A 13,200-nucleotide genomic window follows, 5' to 3' on the forward strand; every position below is an offset into this window, starting at 1 on the left:
AGGAAAACCACTTCTGGAGAAGAGTACATGTATTTCCATAGAAAAGTTTATTTATTAAAAGAATCCATCATGATTCTGCGGCCTTTTCCTGAGCCCGTATTTGCCTTGTGGGTTACCCTCTCTCTGTTCTGTCTCATCGTTAACCTGTCTCCTGGGAATTTTATTGGGTAGTCACACACCACTGCCCTGAAAAACTCCCACCGTTACTGAGATGGAACATAGTCGCAAAGGTTACCCTCAGGCTGCCATATTAGTTAAGGCCCGTTGACTGCCATAGCCGACGATGCCTGCATCTCATGACGACGCGGTAGAAATGTGTTACTGGATCACACCATGGGCCAGTGCCGGTGGGGGTTTCTCCTCCAGGTGGCAACTCAGGGACCCAGCCCCCTTCCATCTTCCTGGCACCACCGTCTCTATCCGGAGATGATAGGTAGATAGAGGAGGGGGGAGGGAGGGAGAGGCAGGGAAGGTTGCTCCTGGCAGATTTTCAGGGCCTAGGGGCCAGGGAGTACAGTCTACCCCTTCTCCTCCCTCCCAGAGAACAGAACTGACTGCAAGTGCCTGGGCAATGTAGCCCCAGTATGCTTGGTTACATTTGCAGTGACAGTAAACCTACTTGATTCTGCCGAAAAATACATGCACGGGAGCTGTCTGTGGAAGCCTGGAAAGAAACTTTGATTTTGGAGTCAACCAAGAAGAAAAGCTTCAGAAGGCAGGTTCAGAGGTCTGGTTACCCACATGGGCCCCGGTCACTGACGCCGTGGGTGTTTTTTGAATGCTCGCTGCACGCGGGGGTGAGTGTACAGCATTAGTATTCTTTAATGTGGCTCTGCAGTCTTTAATACTTTAACGTGGCTGTATAGCCTTTCTTGACCCTTCCAGAAAGAAATCACCTGTCCTCTTGGGACTACATTGGCTGCTTTATGTATTTCTACCACATCCTCTGTACCACTCTATTGCCCTTAGTTCCCATTCTAATATCCCTTATTAGAATGTAAACTCCTCTAAGCAGAGACCTTGTCTCATCTATCTTCATAGCCCCAGCCCCTTCCACGGTGCCTGACATGGGATGTTGAGTCAACAAATGATTTTCTTTGAGGGCTAGAAATTTACTATTTCTCAAATGGAAAGTTTTCAAAGCCAGCCTCTGTCAAGGCGGCCCTGGTCAGTGCCACAGTGCCTGCCCTTTTACCAAAATGGGAAAGTCGATTTGGACTTCAAGCCTCTGTCCATGAGAGGTATAGAGCCATACATCGGTCCAAGAACGTGAGGGGCTTTCCCGGGCTCTGCAGATCACCCCTCTGCTGGCTTCAGCCACGGGTAGGAACGGAGGGAGGGCCCAGGGGCTCCAGGGTGTCTCGTCTCATTTACCTGCCTTAATCCCATCAGCCTCACCTCCACCTGCTGTCTGCCTGGAGACATCGGGACTTATCCTTGTGTTCCTAGGGCCCAGGCCAGTTCCTCGTCCGTAGCATTTTTGCTCAGTAAGCATTTGGTGAATGAATGAACATTTGGCTAAAGTTAGAAACTTCTAATCATTGAGAATCATGCATATAGCAGACAGCTTGGGACCTGGGTGGAAATCAGAACTGGATTTTACTTCTCACTTTGGCTTGGAACACCTGTGATATTTTGATTTGTAATAGGAAATATATATTTAGTCTTTGTCCCTAGAGCTCCAAAATATATATTTAGAACTCCTAAAACCCTTGGAATTTCCCAAGTGATAAGAGCAGTAAAGGTGTCTGGATGTTTAGAACAAAACCCTTTCAACCACACCTGAGCTTATGTAAATGAGAAAACTTTTGGAAAGCACCAAAGCATGGGGGCTGGTTGGAGGTTAGAACTTTCAGTCTCATCCCCATCCTTAATGTTAGTAAGTTCCTTAGATGTGTAACCAAGAGAAGAAAGTGCTTTCTGAGGAATGAAGTGATGGGCTGCCCATGGAGGTGGCAATTCCAGAAGCTCACTGGAAGTGTTCCGTAGAAAAGAATTAGCCATTTGCCAGGGATGGAGAGTCTTTCTGAGTAGGAGAGAAGGCTAGCTTGCTGATTCTCATCAAGAAGGAGGACCATGTCAGGGTCTGTGGTGCCTGATGAGTAACAAAAACTATGAGAACTTGGTGTTTCTGTCCTTAAGCCATTGGGAAAAAAGGTGTACCACTATTACTGGTGTGACTGCAGAAGGTTGACAACATTTGAGCTATACAAGTGAAAAATGCTGAAAAAGACTTGTCTCATGCTTTCTTAGTCCTTCCGACAACAACCAGACTCTGATTCCATAACATAGTTTTACAAGTTAGCCTATGGCAACATTTGTGTCTCTGGTGCCTGGTGTATTGCAAGCGGTCAAAAAATCTTTCCTTCATTGATTGCTTCTTTCATTCCGCGGATTAGATAAACATATATTTGTTGAATGAATGATTGGATGAACTAGGGACTCGTCCTTGACCCCAGGCTTAAGAGCCCTACTTGCCCCAGGTCTTGTGATTATGGCCTTTGTTTTCCACAAGGTCGTAAGGGTTCAGGTGACCCTGCCCCGAACAGTTTGTTCGTGTCCCTCATAATACAACTTCCAGAGCTAAACATGATCCTCCATCTTTAACTGAGTGACCCACCAGGATCAGGCCTTGTGATAGGCATCAAGTGAAACTGAAAACTCCTGCTGCTGTGGAAGGCCAAGAGTCAGAGAGATCATGGCTCAAGTTTCCTTCAAATGCATCCAAAAGAGGCTGTTAAAAACCAAAGGTAGAAGTCTGTGTGTGTTAGGTTTTGTTGCTTTCTAACTCCTCTGGCCAAAGTGGTTGTTCTGTTCAGTCCTGGGCACGGCCTCTGAGCTCTGAGCCTGGGCCAGGCCCCAGGCTCGTGATCAGTGAGCTAGGAAATGCGCCAGCTAATTTGAAGCACATCACGTCAGACATTTCCTGAGGTGGAAAGGAAGGCCTCCTTGCTAGAAAGCAGGGAGGATTTTGGCTCTTAGAGATTGGATTCAGTAACTTTACCCCCTTGGCTGACAGCCAATCCCCTAGCCAGTAGCTCTCGTAAGGTCTGCAAAAGACTCAGTTCCAAAGTCTCCAGCCCCTGCTTTACACATTGACACCACAGCCTTCTTTGAGAGATGTATCCCCTTTCCGGGGTCAGGGACAGCTTTTAGAACAGGGGAGCGATTATAGAATCTGATTAAAGATTTTATAAGAACTGAAAAAAAAACCTTACTAATTTTTCTAATTTTAAATTTGGGGGGCAGTGTTGACTTTGTAGTGGAAAATTGTCAACCCCGAATTAGAACTGTCCCCCCAAAAAGGTTGCCATCCATCACTTTCCTTCCTTTTCAAGTTAAATAAAGCCATACAATGAATGTGTAGGTATGGCTGTATTAGTGTTAGATATTAAATTTATAAATTAGAGTCTAGTGGTAGTTTCTCAATTAACTTCAGAAATTGGCTTTTGCAGCCAAGGAATTTGATCTCAGTAGCACTCAAAGTTAAATATTTTGTTATTCCAAAATCTTCAGCTCTTTCTATGCACCATGTAGGCTACTATGAATGCCTGTGCTAATGCCTCTATGTTCAGTGCACTGTAGCACTTCACAGATGATTACAAATAACACTGTAATTAAGAACACAGAGGCCCTAGCTGCCTCCTGTCTGGAATTCTTAGAGTTGAATCCTGGAGTGAAAATTAAGCTGGTTCGAGGGGCCCCTAGGGTACATGAAAGAATAAGATACAAAACACCTTTGTGTGAATTATCAGATCTGATACCCTTTACACCTGTGAAATATGGTGCTTTTAGTAGGTAATTCTACAGTTCATCAGCTGAGACTTAGGACAGATACATTTCAAAGTCATCTATTGGGATTGAAACCCAAGTCTTCAGACAGATGGATGCTTTTCCCATCATAAACTGTACACTTCAGGAGCACCGGTGTACCAGTGATGTACAGAGTGACGGCTGTGGAGACCCCTGAAGGAATGATCTGGTAAAGTGCCTGGTGTGACTTCTCTGTCGTCTGAACTCTGAGGCTTCCGTCTAACTCTGGATACTTCATCTTCTCTTTTGGGAAAACTGATCTGGGACTATTTGATCCCTACCTGGAAGGGGTGCTCAAGAAAATCATAAAATATTTACAAAGTGCTTTAAGTTTCAGGGAAGTAAAGTTCCAGTCTGTGAACGTGGGAAATGTACCAGCACCAGCAGGTGTCTTATCAGCTCACCCAACGTTACCTACTTCACTCCTGACCTGTCCGTGTGCGAAAACCTAAGGAAGTCACACATACACTTGCTACTTTTCTTTAGCCACATGTACTCCTGGGAATGGAGTGGTACATTATTAACATGCCCAAGAAGGGACTTAAAGGGGTGGGAGTGAGAAGAGAAGAAGGTGGCAGCAGGGAGGTGAGAAGGGGAGGAAGAGGCGGGGGCGAGTCAAAGCTGACAACACCCGGGGAGCCCAAGCTGTTAACCTGCGGGCTCTGGACAGCCTCTGCCATTCCTCCCCCCCCCCCACCACGAGGCGAACCTGAGAATCCCTGCCTGGCCAGGTCTTGCAAAGAACTGTGCCAGGCTCCGCTGTGGCCAGGCCTTGGTGACAAGAGACAGTGGGGTGCAGAGCTGTTGACTTGGCATCCTTTACCATTACAAAGGTCACTGATAAAATATGAAACTGACGATGTGTACATGGCTTCATGGAGATGCGCAGGAAAGCGGGGATCCAGGGCGAGGGGCGGATGCACAGAGAGGGGGACACGGCCTCCTGAAACACACACAGGAAGGCTCAGGACAGCCAACTGCTCCAGTGAAGCAGCAAGCTTGTGTTTACTTTCAACTCAAAATGTTTTCTTTCGTATATCCATCACCTCTTCATTCTCAGGAAGTGACACAAAGTAACAGGCTTCAGGATGCCATCTGTGTCCATTCTGACAGTGTTCATGTCACAAGACACAATTACGTACTGTAATTATACAAAATGCAAAGAATAGAGTGTTGCTAGTTACACAGGTTAAAATGAAACCGACAACCCCAAAGAAAACGAAACAGAAAGTTATCTCTGTCAGAATCCATAGAGACGCTTGACAATATCACCCCCCAAAAATGTAGGCAAATCATTGTCCTAGCATGCTGCAGTTCATTGCCACAACTTCATAAATTCCCAGCTCTTTGGGGGAAAGAAAGTGCGTGTTCACAGCCTATAGTTCGCAAAGAAATAGCTTTTACGTGTATGCAGGTCAACAGAAAAAGGAATGCAAACTCTAGGCACCAAGATTGCTCAGACAGCAATGGAGTCTAAAGAGTGAGACTTCAAAGTCTTCTGAACCAGATCTAGTTTGTTGAAAAAGAACCTGGACAGTGGCATTAGTCCAAGAGGGCCAAGGAAGAAACACTGAGCCGTTAATAAGAAAAAAACATCAAGAACTAGAACAATTAAGACTTAAATATTTTTTCTACTCTACTTTGAAGCTGAATTACAGCTCTTCATATTTGGAAAAGATACGCAGTTGATCTGTGGGAAGAACGCTTCTCTCTCCCCCGATCCACCCTCCCCACTCCTGACCCAGTAGCTTATGTTGGATTATAGATAGCACTGGTTCAATTTCCTTGACGCAGAATTGCCATTTTTCATGTGTGGCCATGCCTCTTTTTAACAATGAGGTATAATTTGACACTAACAATTCCTGATCCTTCTTGGGCTACGAGCTTGATCAAGAGTGCGGGCAGAAAACAATTCAACGTTCTGATAAAATCACACACGTACAAAAATTATTGCACTTAAAAACAACGACAAAAAACTCAGCCCAACCAGCAAAGGTCCAGCGAAACTCTTCGGAAGTGTCGTGCTTCCTGCCCTTTGCAAAGCGTCTGGACCTTTCTGGTGTCCGGTTGAATTTGGTCCATTATTGAATGTCCAGAAGTGAGAGTCCAAAAAGACACTGTAGGCTCTTTAAGGCTAAGTCTTCCCGGTGCTTCTATGAGATAAATTATCTCCTTGGCCACATACTACAAAGCAGGGCCCTTTTTAGCAAATGGCTAGTAGAGCCCCCCCAAAAAACTCTTGGAAGCAAGGGAGGATGGGTTCACATCATGTCCTGTCCTGTAAATGGGAGAGAGAGGAAGACGGTAAGCAGCCTGGGAGAGCAAAGCCGGTCATCAACAGCTCTGTGGCTGGAAGTACAGCGACCACCTCCTGATTCCATCACGAGCTCTCATTACACTCAACCCCACAGCCCATGTGGACGTGGGTTTATCTGTGCATCTTTCTCTGTGCAAGTCCTCCTTTCTGTGGCTCTGTCTTTCCCTCTACCTGCAGATTTGTCTCTGTTTGTCTTTCCTTATTCTTTATCCTTCCTGCCTTCTTGTGCTTTCTGTCTGTCTTTGTTGATGGATGTAATGGTCTGATGCTAATCCTATCCTGGTACTCACTAGTCCATATCCTTCCATACTTCTTCCTCAAGGCACCCTTGTCCTCTCTCTCCCTGTCAACGATCTCTCCAACCTTAATATATTCAGACACATTCTATGCTCTGTTTACTGAGTTGAGTTAGAAGATTACTTGTTACTTTAGCCAAGATTACTTACACCTCCGAAATCTGATCTCCTAGTTAAAACATGAGCACGAGGCATTGACTGTGTTACGATTTTTTTTTCACGATGTTCTCAAGTAAGTACTCACATAATAGATGAGATCAAGGCATTTGAAAACTCCGCTAACCTAAGACTATTGTCAATATTGTTTTTCTTCTTTGGGGTGTCTACTTCAGCTCATGTCTTCTTTGTAGCCCCTTGTATGGCCCTTGTAGTCAGTAAAATGTTTGCATAAAGTATCTAGATAAATAGTGTTGGATGGTAATATTCTGATATTGCAGGCACAGATCCAATATCAGAGTAATTTAAGGTTCAGGGTGGAGGGAATGGAGGGCAAATCTTCATGAGTTGCTGAAGCTCTTGCATGCCACACCCACCAACCAAGGCCCACTGAAGCTCAAAGATCTGCTATGGTATTTGTCTCTCCCTATGACCACCTCCCTGTGACCACCTTTGTGGGGTCAGAGTCAGCACAAATAGCCACTGCTGCCTTTGTTGTATCCCATCATGTCCTCTCCCATTGTTCTAAGACAGGGTGCCCATGATGGGTTCTTCTCTACTTACTGGTCTGGATTCTGAGCTAAGACTTGCTGACATTCTCATAGATGACGTCACTGATGCAGAACTGCTGCTTCTTCTTCATCCACATCAGCTGCACACACTGATGGATAAAAATGTACTGCTCCTGGAGCAAAAGACAAAGACATGTTTTAGAGCAAGATATCTTTGTGCAAAAATATAATATTTTAATACTATGGCAGTATTAAATGATATGATGTGATGTCAAGGGAAACATTCTTCATTATTTATGAGACAATTTTTTTTAACATCTTTATTGGAGTGTAATTGCTTTACAATGTTGTGTTAGTTTCTGCTTTATAACAAAGTGAATGAGCTATACATATACATATATCCCCATATCCCTTCCCTCTTGTGTCTCCCTCACACTCTCCCTATCCCACCCCTCTAGGTGGTCACAAAGCACCGAGCTGATCTCCCTGTGCTACGCGGCTGCTTCCCACTAACTATCTATTTTACATTTGGTAGTGTATATATGTCAATGCCACTCTCTCACTTTGTCCCAGCTTACCCTTCCCCCTTCCCGTGTCCTCAAGTCCATTCTCTACATCTGCGTCTTTATTCCTGTCCTGCCCCTAGGTTCATAGAACCAGTTTTTTTTGTTTTTTTTTTAGATTCCATATATATGACACAATTTTATAACTAGAAAATCCAAGAGAATCAACTGTAGAAATAGTTTGAGTAATAATAGGGCTTAGACTATCACTACTTAATGCTAAAGGCAATGAATATTCAATCAATAAATCATGGGGCTATTTGAAAAAAAAAGTAGCACATCACCTCATAATACACTGAAATAAATTCCAGGAAGTTTAATGAATTAAGCCATAAAAATATAAAGGAAAATATAGGTTAATTTTTCTCTGATTACTTTAAGGAAGGACTGTTTAAACTTTAAACAATGAAATAAGTTACAAATAAAAATGTCAAACTATTGTATTTAAAAAGCAGTAAAAAGAATAAAATAAAAGGCAAACCAGAAACTGAGAGGGAATATTTTCTAGAATTATGACAAATGTTGATACCTTCATCTTTGTTTAAAATTCATCCACATCAGTAACATGCACACTTAAAGTGACAAATAAATAAAATACACTGACCACTAGACCAAATATTCCTGGAAGGCAGGGACCGTGTCTTTTTATTCCTAATACCCAGCACTTAGTTTGTGCTTATTAAATATTTAAGTAAACTGAGAAAATATTAAACCATATGCAAAAAATGGCCGAGTAATAAAAAATTGTAAATTAAAACTATTTTTTATCTATAAAGTAAGCAAACCTAATGGAAAAAATAATATTCAATGATGATTTGAGTTTGTTGAAGCAATCATTTTTACCTACAGTTGGTGGAGATACAATGAATAAAATGCTAATAAATGGCATTGTGGACAGATAAAAGTAAGAAAGGAAAGAATCCAATTTAATGTCCTATAAAAAGGAGAATGTTTTAAGTAAGCAACAGCATATCTAAAATGAAACAGTATTCAGTCTTTAAAATGAGAGTTATAGAGTTTTAGGCAATTTGGGATGATACAGGTAGCAAAACATTCAGTGAAAAATCAGAATGTAAAATTAGCATATGTGTATAGGGCATATGAGCACAATTGTGTGAGCATTAAAGTTGAATGAAGGCCGAGATGAGATATGCCAAAATATTGAGAGTAGCTGTCTTTATGCCATGAAGTCAAGGTCATTTCTCCTTTTTCCTTATTTTCCGGAGTTTCTCTCTAAGTAATACCATTAAAAATAACCTTTAAAAAAGAACCAGTTAAGGGCTTCCCTGGTGGCGCAGTGGTTGAGAATCTGCCTGCCGATGCAGGGGACACGGGTTCGAGCCCTGGTCCGGGAAGATTCCACATGCCGCAGAGCAACTAGGCCTGTGAGCCACAACTACTGAGCCTGAGCAACTAGGCCCGTGAGCCACAACTACTGAGCCTGCGCGTCTGGAGCCTGTGCTCCGCAACAAGAGAGGCCGCGACAGTGAGAGGCCCGCGCACCGCGATGAAGAGTGGCCCCCGCTTGCTGCAACTGGAGAAAGCCCTCGCATGAAACGAAGACCCAACACAGCCAAAAATAAAAATAAATAAATAAATAAATAATCCTTCCCTCTATTAAAAAAAAAAATTAATAAATAAGAACCAGTTAAGATAACCACAGGATTTCAAGGAGGCTTTTGTATAACAACTTCATACAAAGGATAAAAATAAATACTTCAAACTTCCCTGGACTCACATGTATTTTTCAACGAAATTTGGGGAAAATATATTCCCTTATATTGTGACAATATCACACCAGTAACTGAGCTTCCCTTTCTTGTTATGACATATCCCTCCATTGTTTCTGGTGTTGAGTGCAGCACAGGGCATCGATAAGGACAGAGACTGGCTAGTCTCTCAACCCATACCTACGCAGTGGCCAAATATTGTGTCTAAATAAATAAGTAAATAAAGTAGCTAGGCCACAGGAAAAGTAAATAAAAGACTATTTACAGACGCATCTCTGAGAGTTCCTGAGAAATCAGGAGTCTGCCGATGAGGAGAAGCGGCTGCTCAAAGCAAGGCCCTAGCTGACCTCCAGGGAAAGCCTATTAGAGGAAAATTAAAGAAAACCTTTGATAAAAATAGAAGAGAGCCCAGGAGAGGCGAAGGCCATCCACGTGTGGCACTTTACAATTTCAAAGCACTTATCTTGATGATATCGGTTCACCTGATGTATACTTTACAACAGACAACTAATGAACGTTGTCCTTCACTTTTTACAGATGAGGAATGGGAGCTTTTTAAAAATATATATTTCTATTGTTTAATTTTTTAAAAATTGAAGTATAGTTGATTTACAATGTTGTGTTAGTTTCAGGTGTACAGCAAAGTGATTCAGTTACACATACATCTATGTCTATTTTTTTTTTAGATCCTTTTCCTTATAGGTTATTACAAAATACTGAGTCTAGTTCCCTGTGCTGTTCAGTAGGTCTTTGTTCGTTATTTATTTTATATATAGTAGCGTGTATCTGTTCATCGGAATGGGAGATTTGAGAGGTGAAGTGAGTTGTACAGTGGTCAGGGTCGGTCCTGGGCCTCTTTTGGGGTCTGGCCTGACCACCCTACTCTCTGACTACCCCTTGCTGCTCTTGTGCAGGGGTCCACACGGCGTGCCTGGTCAGCTGAGAAAGGGGAAGGGGGCTCATCAAAATACGGCCCATGCGGCGTGTTGCAGGGACCTGAAATATGCATCGGAGGATATGGTCAAATTAATCAGTGACTTCTGCTGCTTGTAGAGGGGGTGGGGTACTAGAATCAAGGCAATGGGCCATCAAGAGGGCGTAGGAAAATTAAAAACCAGCATGGGAGGTAAGCTGTACACAACACACTGTGGTTTCTGTATATACATCGACTCAGCTGGAGAATCATTCTGACCTCTTGAAAACCGTTAATGTCAAAGGAGTGTTCTGGGATGATGAAGAAAAATAATGTTTTACTCTGCTCTTTATTATTACCATCAGTAAACTAGGAGGCAGCAGGACTGGGGCGTGAATGTGCTCAAGGAGGATGTTAAGGAAATCCTAACATTCAAGTTACAGGCTGAGCCACAAAGAGCACAGGAATGAGGAAAACAGAGGTAAATCACTGGACAAGTTGTTCCAGACATAACTAACAAAACCGACATAAATAAATAACTTGAACTAGAGAGGATCACTGCAAAATCCTGAGGGAACTCAAGCGTGAACTGGAACAGTTGGGAAAAATAAGTGACCCATGGTGACCTCTGCCTCTTCTGCTGACTTTGAATTTTCCCACGAGAGTTCAGGGAAGGGATATCGTACTTAAAAAAGACTGTTTCCCTGGAGATGTCAACCTAAAATACGACCATAAACAAAGAAGCAGTCAAAATTTGAGGAAAGAAAGTTACAGAGAAAACCCAACTTTTTCTCAGCTTTGCAGAAAGGCACATGGTGGTGGCCCTGGTGTCCTGGGATTACCACACGTGAAGAAAGATAATGGCACTGAAAATTGGATAGAGGGTCTACCGTGTGAAGGTAAACCTTTTAAAAAGGGATTAGGATGCTGTCGTTGGAAAGTTGAAAGCCAACAGGCTGTAATCACAGTCTATAAAATTATAAAAGGTACGCATTAAGTCAATGGGGGCAGACAATTCATCAAATCCAAAATACTTAAAATAAGGAGTGGCCCTTTGAAGCTTGGAGATCAATACACATAACAGAGAGTTTTAATCACATAGGTGGATACAGATTTATGGAAGTGAAAGCCAAAAATATGGACGGATTCATAACGCACTGTTTAATCACTAGGTAGTTGGGCTTGTCTGGGAAACCAGGACATTTTAAACTTATGAGAATAGGATAATGTCTATGTCTCCACAGTGGTAAATTAGAAGGTAGCAGAACTGGAACGTGAGTGATCTCAAGGAAGTGAGCACGCTAATAGATGTCTTGCTTCCTAATCATCCCTGAGCCGTCTGAATGTGAATGAGTTACTCTTTCCAAAGTGCTATGATCTTGCTAGAGCTCAGAAATAAACAGATTGGAAGGTCTGTGCCAAGCCTTGGTCAGACGGGATGGGGAGGCAGGAGAGAAACGTAAAAAGGGTGGGAAAGGGGAAACCGGAAGCATTGAGACGGCAGCCCGGACTGTGGACTTTTGAGTTATACTGACATCTAGTGGTGATTGGTGGGAAAAGCATGAGGCAGATTAAGGCAGGTTTTAATCCCTTGGGAACTGAGTCAGAGGTCGGGCCAGGCTGGGCTCCAGTCCTCAAGTGTTCCTCCCACACACACTCCTCGAGAAAAAGGATTAGTGTTCGCCTGAAGCTAAGAAGTTGCGAGTACGGCTGGGTGACTCGGATTACGAAGAAACTATTGTGCTTGGGTTTGTGAACCCGCACAGGTGCACACCCACTGCTGCTCTAGGGCAGTGTGGTGCTGTCTGTCTGGGGCTGCCACTCCAGCCTGAGTGCGTTTTAAGGCTTCGAGGTGGAGAGCACCTGGGAGAAGAGGAGGAAGGGGAGCACGTAGCACTGATATATATTTCTGGGGATGCCTCCATGTTGTTACAATGACGATTCCATTCATTTAGCTCAAGGGATTGGCAGTGCTGGCAGATGAGAGGCTGGAAATCCTTAAAATCGCAAGGATTTTATTTCATCACAAAGCACAAAGTCAACCCATATTATCATCAAAAGTGAATTGAGCCACAGGAAGGGCAAACTAATGATAAACTTATTGAATCAAATCTAGCATTTTGTATAGAAATTAAATCACATCAGTTTTAAAGTCTCCACTTGGTGGCATTTCCCCAGACGGCTGTCACCTTCACCGAACTCTCAGTCTGTTCAAAGAGCTTTTATTCCATTACGGATACACCCATGAGCTCTGGGTTACTGCAGGGCATGTAACACCAATAAAAGTGCGGGCACAATACAACGAATGGATTTCTAGAGACTAATATCTGTTTCTTATATACCTTGGAGCAGTTTGAATGTGCACAATAAGAAACTGGGAACGGCAGATGCAAAAAAAAAAAAAATTCGAGACAATGGTTTTGACGTATGAGATTGAATAATGGGAAGTTTTTCAGTCAAGGGCAAGTTTAAAAATACATGTGATTATGCCCCTACCTCGGTCTGCACCATAGACATCCGGTATGACCGCATTTCTGACACCAACCCTAGGATGTCCACAAACTCATGATCCCGGATATGCTGCAAGAGCCTGTCCAGGGCAATGAATGTTCCTGTCCGGCCGACTCCAGCACTGAAAAAGAGGTTCCGACACACATCACTTAGCGCTTCTACACTGTTGGAAACAAACTGGCGATGAAAAAAGACCAAAACCAAAACCAAAAACCAAAAACACACCAAAACTACATGTAGCATCATTGAGAAAAAAAGATGAAATTGACAATATTTCCCACTTAACTGATGTTTAAGTATGCACTTGTGGTTGATGTGTCTCCTAATGCCACAGTTCGATCACTGCGACCTCTCTTAGAGAGGTGTGGGTCTGCCTTGGCCACACCTGC

General features: G+C 43.1%; 1 protein-coding gene across 3 annotated transcripts in view; it reads right to left on the reverse strand.

The window, feature by feature from the left end:
* Window positions 1-86: 86 nt before the first annotated feature.
* The window catches only part of PTPRO (protein tyrosine phosphatase receptor type O), a 235,418-nt gene continuing 222,304 nt past the window's right edge, over window positions 87-13,200 (reverse strand). For all 3 annotated transcript variants that reach the window (XM_057557630.1, XM_057557629.1, XM_057557628.1), the window contains 3 exons: window positions 12,797-12,932; window positions 7,147-7,267; window positions 87-6,091 (listed from right to left, as the gene is read on the reverse strand). In XM_057557630.1, the coding sequence (XP_057413613.1) occupies window positions 7,163-7,267; window positions 12,797-12,932 (241 nt within the window). In that variant the 3' untranslated portion in view covers window positions 87-6,091; window positions 7,147-7,162. The remainder of the gene's footprint in view (window positions 6,092-7,146; window positions 7,268-12,796; window positions 12,933-13,200) is intronic.

This window comes from Balaenoptera acutorostrata, chromosome 11 (genome assembly GCF_949987535.1).
Source record: "Balaenoptera acutorostrata chromosome 11, mBalAcu1.1, whole genome shotgun sequence".
NCBI lineage: Eukaryota > Metazoa > Chordata > Mammalia > Artiodactyla > Balaenopteridae > Balaenoptera > Balaenoptera acutorostrata.